At 43.8% G+C, this 18,168-nt stretch overlaps 1 protein-coding gene across 8 annotated transcripts in view; it reads left to right on the plus strand.

Moving 5' to 3' along the window:
* nrxn2b (neurexin 2b) overlaps nucleotides 1-18,168 on the plus strand; it is a 1,142,582-nt gene that overhangs the window by 409,287 nt on the left and 715,127 nt on the right. For 5 of the 8 annotated variants that reach the window (XM_055228872.1, XM_055228867.1, XM_055228866.1 and 2 more), the window contains one exon: nucleotides 9,996-10,297. In XM_055228872.1, coding sequence (XP_055084847.1) covers nucleotides 9,996-10,297 — 302 coding nt within the window. Of the gene's footprint in view, nucleotides 1-7,808; nucleotides 7,824-9,995; nucleotides 10,298-18,168 lie in introns of those variants that run through there. The other 3 variants (XM_055228869.1, XM_055228870.1, XM_055228873.1) reach the window with 3 other exon arrangements.

An 18,168-nucleotide genomic window follows, 5' to 3' on the forward strand; every position in this document is an offset into this window, starting at 1 on the left:
AGCTGCCTCAGGAGTCCCACGAGCCAACAAGGCTTGATAGGACTCCTTCTTCAGCTTGACGGCATCCCTTACTTCCGGTGTCCACCACCGGGTTCGGGGATTGCCGCCGCGACAAGCACCGCAGACCTTACGACCACAACTATGAGCAGCCGCATCGACAATAGAGGTGGAGAACATGGCCCACTCAGAGTCCATGTCCCCAGCCTCCCCAGGGATCAGGGAGAAGCTCTCCCGGAGGTGTGAGTTCCGCCAGACGTTCCCAGCAGACCCTCACGATGCACTTGGGCCTGCCAGGTCTGTCCAGCTTCCTCCTCCGCCAGCGGATCCAACTCACCACCAGGTGGTGATCAGTTGACAGCTCAGCCCCTCTCTTCACCCGAGTGTCCAAGACACGCGGTCAGAGGTCAGATGACACGACAACAAAGTCGATCATCGACCTCCGACCTAGAGTGTCCTGGTGCCATGTGCACCGATGGACACCCTTGTGCTCGAACATGGTGTTTGTTATGAACAAACTGTGACTAGCATAGAAGTCCAATAACAAAACACCACTCGGGTTCAGATCAGGGAGGCCATTCCTCCCAATCACGCCCCTCCAAGTGTCACTGTCATTACCCACATGGGCATTGAAGTCCCCCAGGAGAACAACAGAGTCCCCGGTTGGTGCACTGTCTAGTACCCCTCCCAGGGACTCCAAGAAGGCCGGGTACTCCGCACTGCTGTTTGGCCCATAGGCCGACACAACAGTGAGAGACCTGTCCCCGACCCGAAGGCGCAGGGATAGACCCTCTCGTTCACCGGGGTGAACTCCAACACGTGGCAGCTGAGCTGTGGGGCAATGAGCAAGCCCACACCAGCTTGCCGCCACTCCCCGCGGGCAACGCCAGAGAAATGGAGAGTCCAACCCCTCTCAAGAAGTTGGGTTCCAGAGCCCAAACTGTGCGTGGAGGTGAGGCCGACTATATCTAGCCGGTAATGCTCAACCTCCCGCACAAGCTCAGGCTCCTTCCCCCCAGCGAGGGGACATTCCATGTCCCCAGAGCTAGTCTCCATGTCCGGAGATCCGGTCGTCGAGGTCCCCGCCTTCGACTGCCGCCCAGATCTCTCTGCACCTGCCCCTCATGGCTCCTCTCGCAGGTGGTGGGTCCACGGGAGGACGGCCCCACGTCGTACCTTCGGGCTGGGCCTGGCCAGGCCTTTCCTCACGGGGCCCGGCCAGGCCCAGGTGGGGTGGGTGCTCGCTGCCGAGCACCCACCCCAGGCCTGGCTCCAGGGTGGGACCCCGGTAACACCAGTCTGGGCGATGTAAACGGCCTCGTTGTTTTCCTCTTCATGATGGGCTTCTGAACCGCTCTTAGTCAGACCCGTCTCCCAGGACCTGTTTGCCATGGGTGACCCTACCAGGGGCATGAAGCCCCCGACAACACAGCTCCCAGGATCATTCGGGTGCTCAAACCCCTCTACCACGTTAAGGTGATGGTTCGGGGAGGGGAAGTAAATACATAAATACTAATAATAATACTAATACTACTACTTGTACTGCTACTATTACTACTGCTACTACTACTACTACTACTACTACTACTAATAATAATAATAATAATAATAATAATAATAATAAGCATTGCCATTTGTGTGGAAGCCACAGGGTAAGCACCCAAACCAACCAAAACAAACATGGCGTCACTCACTGACCTGCATCAGCCTGTTTAAGGAAAATACAGACAATTTTGTTTGTGAAATTTGTGCAGAGGGAAGCACCACTTTGTGCATTTGAGGACAGGGAAGATGATATGTGCTTTTCTCTCAGCTGTATTTAACAAATCTTTGATTTTTCATCCTGTTCTGCTGTTGTGATGTTTCGACCTATCAACTTGGAGCATTTGTTTGACTGTCATAATAGGTTTTGATCACCTGGAGAACTTATTTCAAAGTGCTATACGTATCAATCTGGCATGAGCCAGGTTACTGGTTGCACCACCTGGGTTACCACCTGAGAAAAGTTACATAGAGCAGTTTCATCATTAAAAACTCCAACAGCCTCATTAACACAATTTAGACCTTTTAACATGTGAATGAAACAGTCAACAACTGTTGGTAAGCAAATAATACTACAGCATGGTTGAAAGCTCATGAAATATTGATTGCATAAAAATTGATGCATAATGACTCTCTGAATGCATAATTGAAAAACATTACCAGGGTCCGTTTTCCACTCTTTTGTTCATTCCGACATTGACACAGCAACATCGCCATGAGACTATACCTCAAGGGACTTCTTTTTTTTTTTCATTGTCATTGTCATTTTCCCTTCTATCTCTGCTACTTTTGATGCTCCTCTATTTTCCTGACGCCAGTTCACACTTGAGTTGCGATTGCTTCGAAGTTTCAATTCCGGCTCAAATGCTCTTTTAAGTAGCTGTCTCTCCCCGGATTTCATTTGTCCCTTGGCTCTTTCCTTGCGTCAAAAATGTTTTCTTTTATGTCGCTCCCCACTCGGATATAATATAGCTGTTATAGTGCCTTTCAACTCCTTCAGTGTTCCATGGGTATATAACGCTTAATAGTAGCTTTTGCTCACACATAACCCATTCACTGAGATATAGAGGCTACGTTTACGTGCATTTGTGGTTGGCCTAAATGAGACTGCAGGCCATTAAGGAGAAATACAAAATGAAGTATATGTGAACTAATGGAACCATAGTTTTTTTGATTTGTGTTCAAGAGGTAACATGGGTTGGTTGGTTCTACTTGTATGAAAAACGCAAAACCAGACCTAACAAGACAGTGTAACTGCTACTTTGGTGAACTAAGAATACATTTAATGTCACACTGTCTAACTTTTCCCCTCCCTGAACCGCCACCTTAATGTGGTGGAGGGGTTTGAGTGCCCAAATGATCCTGGGAGCTATGTTGTCGGGGGCTTCATGCCCCTGGTACGGTCACCCATGGCAAACAGGTCCAGGGAGACGGGACAGACCAAGAGCGGTTCAGAAGCCCCTTATTAAGAAAATTAAATCAAGGCCAGTTACGTCGCCCGGACCGGCATTACCGGGGCCCCACCCTGGAGCCAGGCCTGGGGTGGGTGCTCGACAGCGAGCGCCTGGTGGCTAGGCCTTTCCCCACGGGGCCCGGCCGGGCTCAGCCCGAAGGAGTGACGTGGGGCCGTCCTCATGTGGACCCAACCACCCGCAAGAGGATCCGTAAGGGGCCGGTGCATGAAGATCTGGGCAGCAGTCGAAGGCGGGGGCCTCGACGACCTGATCTCTGGACATGGAGACTGGCTCTGGGGACATGGAATGTCACCTCGCTGGGGGAGAAGGATCCGGAGCTTGTGCGGGAGGTTGAGCGTTACCGACTAGATATAGTCGGCCTCGCCTCCACGCACAGTTTGGGCTCTGGAACCCAACTTCTTGAGAGGGGCTGGACTCTCCATTTCTCTGGCGTTGCCCGCGGGGAGAGGCGGCGAGCTGGTGTGGGCTTGCTCATTGCCCCACAGCTCAGCCGCTTCGTGTTGGGGTTCACTCCGGTGAATGAGAAGGTCGCGTCCCTGCGCCTTCGGGTCGGGGACAGGTCTCTCACTGTTGTGTCGGCCTACGGGCCAAACAGCAGTGCAGAGTACCCAGCCTTCTTGGAGTCCCTGGGAGGGGTACTAGACAGTGCACCGACTGGGGACTCCGTTATTCTCCTGGGGGACTTCAATGCCCATGTGGGCAACGACAGTGACACCTGGAGGGGCGTGATTGGGAAGAACGGCCTGCCTGATCTGAACCCGAGTGGTGTTTTGTTATTGGACTTCTGTGCTAGTCACAGTTTGTCCATAACAAAACACCATGTTTGAGCACAAGGGTGTCCATCAGTGCACGTGGCACCAGGACACTCTAGGTCGGAGGTCGATGATCGACTTTGTTGTCGTGTCATCTGACCTCCGCCCGCGTGTCTTGGACACTCGGGTGAAGAGAGGGGCTGAGCTGTCAACCGATCACCACCTGGTGGTGAGTTGGATCCGCTGGCGGAGGAGGCAGCCGGACGGACCTATTGAGCCTTGTTGGCTCGTGGGACTCCTGAGGCAGCCGATGAGTACAGGTGGGCAAAGCGTGCTGCAGGTCGTGCGGTTGCAGAGGCAAAAACCCAGGGTTGGGAGGAGTTCGGGGAGGCCATGGAGGAGGACTATCGGATGGCCTCAAAGAAATTCTGGCAAACTGTCCGACGCCTCTGGAGAGGGAAGGAGTACTTCACCAACACTGTTTACAGTGCGGGTGGAGAGCTGCTGACCTCGACTGGGGATGTTGTCGGGCAGTGGAAGGAATACTTTGAGGATCTCCTCAATCCCCCCGTCATGTCTTCCGAGGAGGAAGCAGAGACTGGGGACCCGGAGGCGGACTCGTCCATCACCCTGGCTGAAGTCACCGAGGTGGTTAGCAAGCTCCTCGGTGGCAAGGCTCCGGGGCTGGACGAGATCCATCCCGAGTACCTCAAGTCTCTGGATGTTGTGGGACTGTCTTGGCTGACACGTCTCTGCAACATCGCGTGGCGATCGGGGACAGAACCACTGGAATGGCAGACCGGGGTGGTGGTCCCTCTGTATAAGAAGGGGGACCGAAGGGTGTGTTCCAATTACAGGGGAATCACACTCCTCAGCCTTCCCGGTAAGGTCTATTCCAGGGTACTGGAGAGGAGAATCCGACCGATAGTCGAAGCTCGGATTCAGGAGGAGCGGTGTGGTTTTCGTCCCGGTCGTGGAACACTTGACCAGCTCTATACTCTCCATCGGGTCCTCGAGGGTTCATGGGAGTATGCCCAACCAGTCCACATGTGCTTTGTGGATCTGGAGAAGGCATTCGACCATGTCCCTCGTGATGTCCTTTGGGGGGTGCTCCGGGAGTATGGGGTCCGAGGCCCTTTGCTAAGGGCTGTCCGGTCCCTGTATGACCGGAGCGGGAGCTGTGTTCGCATTGCCGGCAGTAAGTCAGACCTGTTCCTGGTGCGTGTTGGACTCCGCCAGGGCTGCCCTTTGTCACCGGTCCTGTTCATTATATTTATGGACAGAATTTCTAGGCGCAGCCAGGGGCCAGAGGGGGTCTGGTTTGGGAACCACAGGATTTCATCTCTGCTATTTGTGGATGATGTTGTCCTGATGGCTTCATCAAGCCAGGACCTGCAGCAGGCACTGGGGCAGTTTGCAGCCGAGTGTTCAGCGGCTGGGATGAGAATCAGCTCCGCCATGGTTCTCGACCGGAAAAAGGAGGTTTGCCCTCTCCGGGTGGGTGGTGAGTCTCTGCCTCAAGGGGAGGAGTTCAAGTATGTTGGGGTCTTGTTCACGAGTGAGGGAAGGATGGAGCGTGAGATTGACAGGCGGATCGGTGCAGCGTCTGCAGTGATGCGGTCGCTGTATCGGTCCGTTGTGGTGAAGAAGGAGCTGAGCCAGAAGGCGAAGCTCTCGATTTACCGGTCAATCTACGTTCCTACCCTCACCTATGGTCATGAGCTCTGGGTAATGGCCGAAAGGACAAGATCGCGGCCGAAATGGGTTTCCTCTGCAGAGTGGCTGGGCGCACCCTTAGGGATAGGGTGAGGAGCTCGGTCACACGGGAGGAGCTCGGAGTAGAGCCGCTGCTCCTACACGTTGAGAGGAACCAGTTGAGGTGGCTCGGGCATCTGCTCAGGATGCCTCCTGGACGCCTCCCTAGGGAGGTGTTCTGGGCATGTCCCACCGGGAGGAGGCCCCGGGGAAGACCCAGGACACTCTGGAGGGACTATGTCTCTCAGTTGGCCTGGGAACGCCTTGGGATCCCACCGGAGGAACTGGAGGATGTGTCTGGGGTGAGGGAAGTTTGGGAGTCCCTGCTTAGACTGCTGCCCCCGCAACCCGGCCCCAGATAAGCAGAAGAAAATGGATGGATGGATGTCTAACTTTTAATCGAGAAGTATGCTATAATATTGCATAATTTTGTTTGTCTGTTTGTTTATTTTTTCTTCTTTTTTCATATTAGATGTTTTATGGCACAAAAAATACATACAAAAACATGTGTTCAGACTCTCCATGTTCTTCCTTTGGTTGTAATATTCCACAGTACAACTTAAAACCTATTTAATTTGTGGCAAATGTTCCAAAGTATGACTTTAACTTTCTGTTTCCATAGAATCATGTTGGTGATGTGGCAACTCTAGAAAGTCATGCAGTGTTGCTTTAAATTCTGCTGATATAACTTAACCTTTACATTTTACATTTGGTATCTTATTGAAATGTTCAAGGTCTATTGTGGAAAAAAGTTTGATGAATCTGCATTTTGATTCGATCATACTATTGCACTATTTCTACTATTCCTGTTGCTAGCTGGTGCTACTTTCCGTTTCTCAGGCTTAACAACCATCTAATTAGCATTGAACCAGCAATAAGGATCTTTGAATTTTAAAATCAATCAGCAAAGTTTTTAAAAAATCCAACTATTTCCCAAATATATCCTTATAATACATCCACAGATAAAGAATACACCACTCAGACATCCACGTTACCCAATTATACATCTTCGCTTCCCTGCTAACCTGAGAGTGCTCTCATGACCATGCTGCTAAACCTGCTTACGGCCCAGATTTAGCCTTCAGTTCTTTCAGCAGCCCACCATCCTGACCATCCCATACTAGCTACCGTCTCCTGGGACATGCCCCAGGTCTGGATTCATTCCGCTGTAATGGAACTTCACAATAAACTAGATTTGATGATCCACCACTACCGGCTATAGCCCTGTGACAGTCGGGTCTCCTCTCCCACCAGTTTTCAGGCCTAAACCTCATTACTCGGGGCCTGATTCTTCAATATGGGCTCCCAGGGGACTACCGTGAGTGCTGGTGCAGGCAGACGGATGCAGGAAGTGGACTGTCACTTTGCATCACACGGCTTACATGTTTGCGCTCTCACCTGGAGAAGTGGAGAAGATGTCAGATTTGTACCACTGTCTGTCAGGAGTAACTGCATTTAGACAGTATAGCACGTTTTATTATTGTCAGTAGTGCAAAGAGGTTGACATGTACCTTTATATTGATCTGAAAATATCTTGAATTTATCTAGAACTATGACAGAGACTAACTCTGACTAAGTCAAATATTTCATCAAAGTAAAAAAAATTACCTATTTTATGTTTTTTGCCCAGTAATGAAAGGTTAACTATTTTTGCTCTACCCCATACCCTGTGCAAGATGGACATTAAAGCTCCATCATGTAACTTTTTAGCCAATATAGAATGAAATAAAAGCATCTTCATTTTTTCTATTTTTATTTTGTTTTTAATGATTTGATTGCATTGCAACTCTTAGTACATGTCTGAAGTGAGGTGTGGACTCGGGTGTAGTGGCGGGGGAGATGACAGACCCCTCCAGAAAAGTTACACAGTGCGTCTTTAACAAACTCTCCCTTGCTTACCCATCTAATCCGTCCAAGTCTGGCTGCCTGTCATTGGCGTACAGTAACATGCCTGAGGTGAGGGGCCCACCAGAAAACTTCCACGGGGCATTTTTAAAGTGAGAGGGTATTATGCTATATCAATTTGTTTTAGCTTCCTATTCGAAAACATCCCTGAAGATATTTTAGATGTCATCCACGGATGTCTGAGTAATCTTGTGATCTCTCCCGGACCCCAATCAAATCCTCTTTATGGTTAGCAGTACAAGCTGTCCAATGCTAAGCCCACAAACCTAAATCACCCATGCTTCCACATGACAATTTTTCATAAATATACAAAAGTATGACTCAAAACAATACACTACAGTTTCATTAATTAGCGGGATGCATGCTGATTGTATTGTGATAGTACTCTCAAGGGGAAGTCACTCAGCACAGAAAGCAACGAGAAAGTGAGCTGGGTAAAGCTTGCTTACCAATCACAGCTGTGAACAGTTTGAAGAGAACAGTCTGGCTGCCGTATAGTGACATGCCTCAGGTGAAGTGTTGTGGTCCCGGCTGGACTCCGGTGTAGTGACGGAGCAGGTGACAGATCTCTCTACTGGATCTGGGCTCTGATGTGTGACATGTGTCTGCTGTACAAAGAGGCTGCTTTGACTGGCAGTAAGAAAACAGGGAGAAACTGTTTGGTAGCATGTGGTCGCAGAGATTGACACGCTAGCAGCTATAGGTGGAGTAAACATGTAATTGTTTATTTAAAAAGAGTGTGTAGTAACATACTGTTCTGGTATGGTATTTATTTATATGGCAAGACAGAATAACTGGAATCATGCTAATGCCAGGTTATAGCGTGGATGCTAATTTGCATCTGAGCAGGTTGGGGTAAATCCTGGTAATACAGATTAAATGTATATAGAATTAAGTGATGCAGATAGGGTCACATGAAGTACTATTCCAATGTGGCCAAAACTCTTTGTCAAAGCTTGATCTCATCAGATCTCAGAACCTAAGCAGGGTGGGGCCTAGTTAGTACTTGGAAGGGAGACAGCTGGAAATTCCAGGTGCCGCAGTTGGGTGGCAGTGGTCATTGTGTCTTTAGGCAAGGGACTTCAACCACATTGCCTTGTGTGAAAGTGGTGTGTGAGTACGTAGATGATGGTTGGAGGGGGTGATGGAGCAGATTGGTAGCCTCGCTTCCGTCAGTCTACCCCAGGGCAGCTGTGGTGACAATAGTAGCTTACCATTATTGAATGTGAAGTGAATTAATAATGCATGGAATTGTAAAGAGACTTTCATCTGGAAAAGTGCTATAAAAGACTAATGCATTATTATTGTTAGTAGTAGAAGTAGTAATAGTAGTAGTAGTCTAAAATCAGCATTCACCCTCTCACACTCATTTTATCTACATTTATCCCGATCAGTCAAAATAACACTCATCCCTAATTGGTATAGAACATCTGAAGTTTGTTGTATTTTCATCATTCAATCTGTTACAACAAAAATCCTTGTTGGGGAGTGAATTTGATAATTTGATAATTTTTCACAAGCCACTCTACACCTTGTGCATAAAAAGGTGTGTTAAGGAGTGATATCTTTTGAGCAGGTAGATGCCAAATATTATATTATATATGTTGGTACCGAAAAGAAAATGCTGTTGTTGTTGTTTTTTAACATTTTCATAATAGTATAGAAGTTTCTTTCGATTTTAAAACAAAACTCATAGAGTATTATTATTATAGCATTGCTTGGTACACTGGTATTGCCCATCACTAATGCCTCTTTAGCAAAATTAACTTTTGCTTTCAGTGAAACAGTGAAACATTTGAACAGTATACATTTAAATTTAGTCAAAGTGTTTTGTTATTTGAAATATGAGAACTGGCAAAACCCAAATAGACAGATACAACCCTCTTCTGAATAGCTTGGTTTGGAATCAGGAATCAGAAGGAAAGCAGTGCCTTACCTGTGATGACTGGGGAAAGTTATTACATTTTCTGGTGGCTGTGATTTGGGAGTTATTGTCCTCAAAGACAAGAGTATACATTTTTTTTTTTTCATGACCATAGATATTGTAACTTCTCAAGAGTGTATGGCTGGGATTGAAATGCACAAAAATGCTGGAGTTTTTTGAAAATTTTAAAGTACTATACTGAAGTCAAAATGCATCAGTGTCTGTATTAGGTATGTATCTAGGATTTTTGGAGTTATAATTCACACAATTTTGATCTTATTTTCCTTTACGTCAACCTCTACATTGCAAAAGTAGTTTTGGGGATGTTTTATTCATTCAGAGATGTTGGATGAAAATAATGTGGAAATTTTGTCAGTAACTTCTTGCGGTTAACAGTTTATTCTGAAACATATGCTATTATGCTATTATACTGGTCAGTATAATAGTGGTGGAACCCAATTTTTTTTGTCTATGTTGTTGAAAAAATGTATTTTGCTCCAGTACAGATACATTACAGTGCTATATTGTAAAAGCAGTTCTTAGGGTTTTTCACTATTTAAGATAATAACAATCAGGTGCAGTATCTTTAAAGCTAAATACGCATATAATTTTATTCTGATACTCACTCTTATACTTATTTTCCAGGTAAGGATGAGTCTGTGGCCACCTTCAAGGGCAACGAGTTCTTCTGCTACGACCTGTCCATGACGCCCATCCAGAGCAGCACGGACGAGATCACGCTCTCCTTCAGGACGTTGCAGAGGAACGGCCTCATGCTCCACACAGGAAAGTCAGCTGACTACGTCAATCTGTCCCTTAAGAGTGGTGCCGTTTGGCTCGTCATCAACCTGGGCTCTGGAGCGTTTGAGGCCCTGGTCGAACCTGTCAATGGCAAGTTCAACGACAACGCCTGGCATGATGTCCGCGTCACCAGAAACCTGCGCCAGGTAAGGGCTGGCCACGGCGAAGTGGCGGTTTTGTCTCTCTGGACTGATACTTGCTTTGTTGTGTAGTTTATTGGGAATGTTGCAATGTTTTGCTTGTTTTTGTTTTTTTGTTTTCTTTCTAGATTTGAGTTGGTGAAATTGTTAACAGTGGCTGCGGTTACATGTGCACTCAAAATCTGATTAATATCACATTTTTGGAGCTATTTAAATGACATAATCTAATTTATTTTTGATCATGGTCCCTGTAATTACTCACATCAAACTGTGCAATTTAAGTAATCTTAAACGTCCAGAAATCAGATTACAATCAGATTTTGGTGTGCATGTAAATAAGACCAACGGTCTCATTTTTTGGATACAGATTATGTGTACTTAAGGTACCACTTAATAATAACTAGACTTTGTATAGCCTCAATAAAAAATTTACTTTAAAAAACTTAATTCATAATGAACAAATCATTTGGTAACTTAACAAACACTCTTGGTTCACGTTTTATTAAGGCTAATAATGATGTAACATCATGTAATGTTGTGTAAGGTGGGCAGAGTGGTGCCTCTGTCTGCCAATATACTGTCTATGACTCTTTTTGCTAGAAATGTTAACTTTTTCCAAGCTGTGTCTTTTAATCATAATTGTTCCAACTGACCTAACTGGAAGAACACAACCATATAATCAGCTTTGTTTTCAAACGAATGTTGTTTTTTTCTTGTTTTTGTGTAACCAAATGTAGCCAGAATCCTGTGCTAGAGAGGGCTCGGTGGAGTGATACCTCTCTTTGCACCTCTTACTATCTCTGCTAGTGTGTTGATTAAAATTTTAACAGTTTATTTTTTTCTAGCTCATGGATTGCATTTTGCATTTTGATCATGCTTGTTGCTGTTCAACTAATACCCAATTCTTTTTTAAGGATCCAGATAACAGCCTTTGTACTTGAATATATCTGATCACGTCTTAAAATGGTAACTCTTAATTAATCACTAATTCACTTAACTAATTTCCCCCCCTTTCATTCTCAAGGTGGCTTTACTTTCTTTATTCATTTTTTTCTTGTGACCAACTAATGAGTGTGTATTTTTTTTAAATCACAGATCAAGTTGGGGAAATTTTTTTACACATGGCATATATACCATACCATATGTGTGTAGTGTGTAGACTAGATAGATAGATAGATAGATAGATAGATAGATAGATAGATAGATAGATAGATAGATAGATAGATAGATAGATAGATAGATAGATGATATTACTGTTTTTTTTAAGGAATGATGAATCTCCTGTCAAAATAAAGAACAGTGATTTCTTTTTTTGTTCTGTTCAAAAGTGGTTATATTGAAAACAGGCTTAATCATTTGAAGTTGACACCAGTGGGTCATTATGTTATAATTTGGACATTGCAAATCACAATATTCATCTAAAATGACTTAACAAAAGAAACAAGTCAGCTGACGTCTGCTTAGACAACTGTGGTGCCCAATGGGAGCTGATGTCCACTTAAACGTCATCACAACAAAGAGCTGTGTAACTGTCGGCACCTCCAATGAACATCACATCACACTAGCTAGGCGATTTTATTTATTTTTTCACCGAAAATAAAATTGGAGAACAAGTACAGAGCAGCGGGTGTGTATTGGTGGCAGTGAAAATAGGGAATTATAAGGACGGTAATGTGGCATCTTGAGTCGATTGAAGACTGCTCAAACATGTACAAATCACTGCAGATTCAACTTTGAGTAGTAAACGACTATAAGATGGTTAAAAGCTGATGTTGATTTTGCATAATAGATTTGCTTTAAATTCCAACTAATAGTACATAATAATCATAATAATAATCCTGGGGGAGGCTGGGGACATGGATTCCAAGTGGGATCTCCTCAAGCCCACCGTCACGTCTTCTGAGGAAGAAGCAGAGACTGGGGACCCGGGTGTGGACTCATCCATCACCCTGGCTGAAGTCAGTGAGGTGGTTGGCAAGCTCCTCAGTAGCAAGGCTCCTGGGGTGGATGAGATCCGTCCCAATTACCTTAAGTCTCTGGATGTTGTGGGGCTGTCTTGGCTGACATGATTCTGCAACATCATGTGGCTGTCGGGGATTGTACCTCTGGACTGGCAGACCGGGATGGTGGTCCCTCTGTATAAGAAGGGGGACCGGATGGTGTGTTCCAATTACAGGGGAATCACACTCCTCAGCCTTCCCATTAAGGTCTATGCTAGGGTACTGGAGACAAGAATCCATCCGATAGTCAAACCTCGGATTCAGGAGGAGCAGTGTGGTTTTCGTCCTGGTCGCAGAACACTGGACCAGCTCTATACACTCCATTGGGTGCTCAAGGGTTCATGGGAGTTTGCCCAACCAGTCCACATGTGCTTTGTGGATCTGGAGAGGGCATTTGACCGTGTCCCTCGTGGTGTCCTTTGGGGGTGCTCTGTCCGGTCCCTATATGACCGAAGCAGAAGCTGTGTTTGCTTTGCTGGCAGTAAGTCAGAACTGTTCCCGGTGCATGTTGGACTCCACCAAGGCTGCCCTTTGTCACCGGTTCTGTTCATTGTATTTATGGACAGAATTTCTAGGTGCAGCCAGGGGCAAGAGGGGGTCTGGTTTGGGAACCACAGGATCTCATCGCTGCTGTTTGCAAATGATGTTATCCTGATGGCTTCTTCGAGGACCTGCAGCAGGCACTGGAGCAGTTTGCAGCCGAGTGTTCAGCGGCTGGGATGAGAATCAGCTCCTCCAAATCCGAGGCCATGGTTCTCGACTGGAAAAAGGTGGCTTGCCCTCTTCAGGTGGCTGGGGAGTCTCTGCCTCAAGTGGAGGAGTTCAAGTATCTCGGGGTCTTGTTCACGAGTGAGGGACGAATGGAGGATGAGATTGACAGGTGGATCAGTGCAGCGTCCACAGTGATGCAGTCATTGTATCGGCTTTTTGTGGTAAAGAAGGAGCTGAGTTGAAAGGCAAAGCTCTCGATTTACCGGTCAGTCTACGTTCCTACCCTCACCTATGGTCATGAGCTCTGGGTAATGACCGAAAGGACAAGATCGCAAATACAAGGAGCCGAAATGGGTAATGGGTGGGCCTCCGCAGGGTGGCTGGGCGCTCCTCCTACACGTCAAGAGGAGCCAGCTGAAGTTGCGCAGGCATCTGCTCAGGATGCCCCCTGGACGCCTCTCAAGGGAGGTGTTCCGGGCATGTCCCACTGGGGGGAAGCCCTCGAAATAAATAAATAAATATATATATATATATATATATATATATATATATATATATATATATATATATATATATATATATATATATATATATATATATTTATTTTTATTTTTTATTTTTTTTTACATGTCCTGATATGACCTATTTTTGTCTATGAGGACATTTTTCTGGGCCAGGTTCCCATTGGTGGAAGGTAAATCCATTTTTGAGGTGGCGCTACTAAGCTGTCTATCATTCTTATTTCTCTGCATCTTCACTGAAAATTAGAACTCACTGCACTTTAATTTTCGATACCACTTAATTGTTCTTAATTATTGTTTACAGCTTGATTTTTGTGATTTTAATCAATATGTACATTTTTAGGTGGAGGAAACTTAATCTCCATGGAAACAAGCAAAGGACTTCAGCAAACCAAGTATTTGACAATGTAATTTCACCTGTAAATGAACAAATGAAACCTACTGTGGAACATGCCATACAAAGCAATCTCATTTAGCCCCTCCACTAGAAAAATTACATAGTGCACCTTTAAATGAATTAGAATAAAATTGTACTTGTACTAATCATTCATATATATTTCATTACATGTTAGCTGTATTAGCTTTCAAGCTGTGTTCTATATAGGCTCTACCAATGTAATGCGCCCTAATTTATCAAAGTTAACAATGCCCTTAGTACATTCTACACAAATTACTAAACTTCACAAATCTTCTAACTGTGCTTAATGGAAAACAAAATGGCCGTCGCAGCTCTTGTGTCAGTAGTGTTTTAAATAGATTTGAAAAACATTTGCAATTCAAACCCTTATATACCTTACATTGTGTGGATGCTACTGCTCATCAATTGGCAGTTGACTTTAGTGTTGGTGAAATTCAATCAATTTAACTTAGGTTGACCGTGCTTACCGGTTCACATTTTTCTTAACACTTGTAATTGGAATGAATGGCTTGTCTGGTCCAATAAGAGTCATTGTTGTAAAGCGTGCATGTGTTAACTTAAAGATCAGCATTCTGTAGATGCAGGCAAAAATTAAGCTTAAGTTGCAAGGAAAACAAAAACAACTATTCAGATGGTGCCCTATTTACAATATGTGCTTAGAAGGAGCAGCATTAAAGCATATATAGCATAGTTTTTGTCAATATAACTTTTGGTACTGCAGACCTCAAAGTAGGGTAAAATTTGTTTGGAGTTTAAAGCAGAGTTATTATACCAAATTGACGCTATCGTGGGCTGCAGCCATCCATCAGAGGTGCCAACTCTTGTGATGACATTTACAGAGACATCAGCTGCCATTAGGCACTCCAGTTTTCTAACACAGATGTCAGCAGACATGTTTCTTTTATTAAGTCATTTTAGATAACCATTATGATCCACAGGTCATACATTATAGCAATATAGCAGACTCAAAACACAGTAGGTCTTCTTTAATTGATTAGGTCCTTCACCTGCTTTTCTTCATGGAGATGTGTTCCAAGTGTAAATAAACAATTGTTAGATGGATATGCTAAATTAAATTTAAATTACAGATAATTCATAGTTTGGTTTTGTTTAAGCCCACTTAGTACTGTTCTAGTCCTGGTTCAATCTGGGTCAGTCTAGCTTTAGTTCCGATTTAGCCTCAGTTAAGTTCCAATTGGTGATGTGCATGCAAGTATATGAAAATTTTGATTATTTAAAACACATGATATAACATACTATATGAATCTGCTGTATTGCTTGAGGATAGGGGAGGATGACAAACAGGAAGTAGGATGGATCCCAGTTGGGGTCAAAAATGTTATGGCTGTGCAATGCGTGGTCGGCAGAGTGTGTAATGAGTTTGTGATGGCAACAAGGTTTGGGAGATCTACTGCAAGAGCGCTTACAGCTACTACCATAATGGCCTTAACCCCTATGCATACATACATACATATCATGGACCTGTGTCTGCTATATTTTATGATTTTGTAACCTATTCATTTTAAAGGTGAGAGTTAAAAGCCCATTTAGTCCATTCCCTCACTCTTATCTAACATAGTTGCAGGCAGTTGTTTCCTCATGGTTCTCTTATCATTACCCTATTATATGACTATTTTATTTAAAATATTAACTACCACTCTCTTTTGTGATTAGCATAAATAATTACATTGCTTACTCAACCATTTCCTTGCAATGGCTGTTTACATGAAAACAAGTGTCCCTGGCAGTTGTTCCCATATGGTTCTCATCCATCTTTTTTTTCCAATTTTATTTTTATTTTATGACACAATTCGATATACCGTAAATTTCGGACTATAAGCCGCGACTTTTTCCCCACGCTTTGAACCCTGCGGCCTATACAGCAGTGCGGCTTATTTATAGAATTTTACTGGATAACGGCCCCTGGGGGGCGCTCTCTAGCTGTAAACGTAAAAGTGAGACAGACGTGGGGAAAGATTCTGCTCTGAAGAATTCACTAGTTTTGATTTTGAATGATCATTTTGCGCATCATGAAATGGATATGATGCAGTTTTTAAGATAAAGAAGGAAATAGAGAAGGGGTCGGCAACCTTTAACACGCAAAGAGCCATTTGGACCCACTTTCCACGTAAAATAAAACACTGGGAGCCGCAAATACTTTTTGACATCTAAAAGGAAGATAACACTGTGTATAATAATAATAATGTAACGGAATAATGTAGGTTTTATTTTCACGGACAAGCCTTCTACACGTGGCAGATAAATATGGCAAAAACAACTTAAGTGCATAAAAAAAATACAACTCACCAAACCGCTGCATCAGTGTGAGCCCTGCGCTGATTATGTGATTATGTCTAATCTGCTCCGCAGTTTCTTTAAAAAAAAATCCAAAGGCGTATCGTTTAATCCCAGGTGCTTATTCTCCATGTGCCAAAGCAGTTTTGAAGGTTTCATTGCCTCATTTGCTTTTCCCGCATATTACGCAGAGCGGACTGCGCGTGAGTCACCTGTAGCGACAAACCCAGATTTTAAGTAGGTATTGTGTGTTAAATTGATCTTTCTTTTTCTTGGAGGTCATAGTCTCCTCTTCTGGCTCCTCAGTTGTCCTTTTCCCCTTTGTTAAAAGCTCTCCAAAGACTTTTGTTTTGGCTCATTTTCACTCGCTTGTGGCTCTACTTTTGGGCGCATGTCTGATGTGTCATATGTGATACGTCATCGCGGAGACAAGAGCAGATAATATACCTGTGTCTGTGGCTGTGAGACGTGAGCGGTGTTTGTTTTGAACATTGTTCCTCGAGTGTGACGCTTATTTTGAGCAACGAAAAATAAGAAAATATAATTTTATTTTAAGATCATAATAATCTTCCAATTTAAACTACAACAAAAAAGAGCTAACACAAATAAAATACACTTCAATTAAATAACTAATTAAAAGATGACAAAAGTTTTCAGAGGAAATAAAAGCAGATTTTCCATGTTGGTGCAGCTTTATTTTCTAAACCTGCAGGTGTGTTCATCCCGTGTTGATGTCATGTTGGTGCCAATTTTCAGGCACAGTTTAAAAAAAGCGTGTCGGTGCACCGTCTTTCTGTGTAAATATCTCATGTTACAATATGAAAACCTGCGACTTATATTCAGGAGCGGCTTATATATGTACAAAATTGATTTTCTTTTCAAATTTAGCTGGTGCGGCTTATATTCAGGTGCGCTCTATAGTCTAAATTTACGGTATTAATGATGTTTTCCTGACCTACAACAAATAAAAGTTAGGCACTGTCATTTTAATACTGATTTTACAGTTCTGACTTTAACTAGGATATTGCACTTTTAATTAAATTTAACTGGCGCAACAGTAAATTCAATTTGTCACTGCCGACTAGCTCGTTTGGGTCTTTGCCTAGTTGGCAGAAATGGCTATTTCAAAATTTGTCACAGGATTTATGATACAAAAAAGTTAGATAAAAAAAAAAAAAAACTTTCATAATTGTAATGAATTTCAGTCTAGATAGAAATGTGAATTACTTGTAATTTTATCTAAGTTAAAACACTTTCGAATAATTTCCAATACTGTTTTTTTCCAGGAACATGACAAAAGCATCACCAGTGGTCATATTGTGTCTCATTGCTAAGGTAAACAAAAATAAAAGAACAAAACAGTAAACAATGCTCAAAATCAACAGAAGGCTTTTGTCATTTGTATACTTACTCATAATGGTAAGTACTGTTACTTCAAATTAAATACTTCCTATCCATAATGTGGTTATTTCTTTTAAAGTGATCTGATATGATTTGATTTGTCTTTTTGAGTTCTGGTGAGTCACCCTGATGACTCTCCCTGATTTTTCCTTTTCACATTCTTTTTGCTCTTTGAATATAGAATCCCTGTCCCCTAAGTGAGATTTGTAGTGCAATTTGCATTGACTCTCAACCTGCCAGGTCAGTCAGGCTGACCACGCCTAAAGAAAGTAACAACAGCTTATGTACGACGTGTCACCATCAAGACTGGTGATGGCTTGCAGCTAGCAGTTGAAACATGTCAAGGTAAATACATCTACTGCACATGTGACAAAGTCAAGGCCTGTGGGCCAAATTCAGCCCGCCACGTCATTTTATGTGGCCCGTGACAAAGTAAATTAAAAGGTTTGACTGTCTTAAAATGTCAGTTTATCAGGAGATACACAGTTAAACAGCCATTTTTTCATGTCTATGCAAATCCATATGCAGTAT

This window comes from Periophthalmus magnuspinnatus, chromosome 18 (genome assembly GCF_009829125.3).
Source record: "Periophthalmus magnuspinnatus isolate fPerMag1 chromosome 18, fPerMag1.2.pri, whole genome shotgun sequence".
NCBI classification, from domain to species: Eukaryota; Metazoa; Chordata; class Actinopteri; order Gobiiformes; family Gobiidae; genus Periophthalmus; species Periophthalmus magnuspinnatus.